Genomic DNA, 216 nt, shown 5'->3' with positions numbered 1-216 from the left:
GAAGGACTTAATCCTTGATGATGTTGAAGAGACAAAAGGAGCAGAGACTGAAGAATCCGACATGGAGGAAGCAGAAGAAGACTTGGATAGTGAATCTGATGTAGAAGATGAAGAGGTAAGGTTCATTTCTCTTGAGAGTCTTGCAGGCTATGAAATTATGAGTAACAGCTATTAGCCTCTTCTGTGTTAAAATTTGGGAAAATAAGATAATTCCTC

The 216-nt window shown here is 38.4% G+C and overlaps 1 protein-coding gene across 1 annotated transcript in view; it reads left to right on the top strand.

Annotated features, from left to right (window-relative positions):
• The window catches only part of LOC119592574 (nucleolar protein dao-5-like), a gene marked incomplete at its 3' end in the record, with an annotated part of 19,358 nt that overhangs the window by 9,816 nt on the left and 9,326 nt on the right, over window positions 1-216 (top strand). Inside the window, 1 exon segment of the mRNA XM_037941454.1 lies at window positions 5-115. Within this exon segment, the coding sequence (XP_037797382.1) occupies window positions 5-115 (111 nt within the window).

The sequence above is a fragment of the Penaeus monodon genome, chromosome 30, assembly GCF_015228065.2.
Source record: "Penaeus monodon isolate SGIC_2016 chromosome 30, NSTDA_Pmon_1, whole genome shotgun sequence".
Classification (NCBI taxonomy): domain Eukaryota; kingdom Metazoa; phylum Arthropoda; class Malacostraca; order Decapoda; family Penaeidae; genus Penaeus; species Penaeus monodon.
This window is presented reverse-complemented; position numbering and strand designations above follow the sequence as displayed.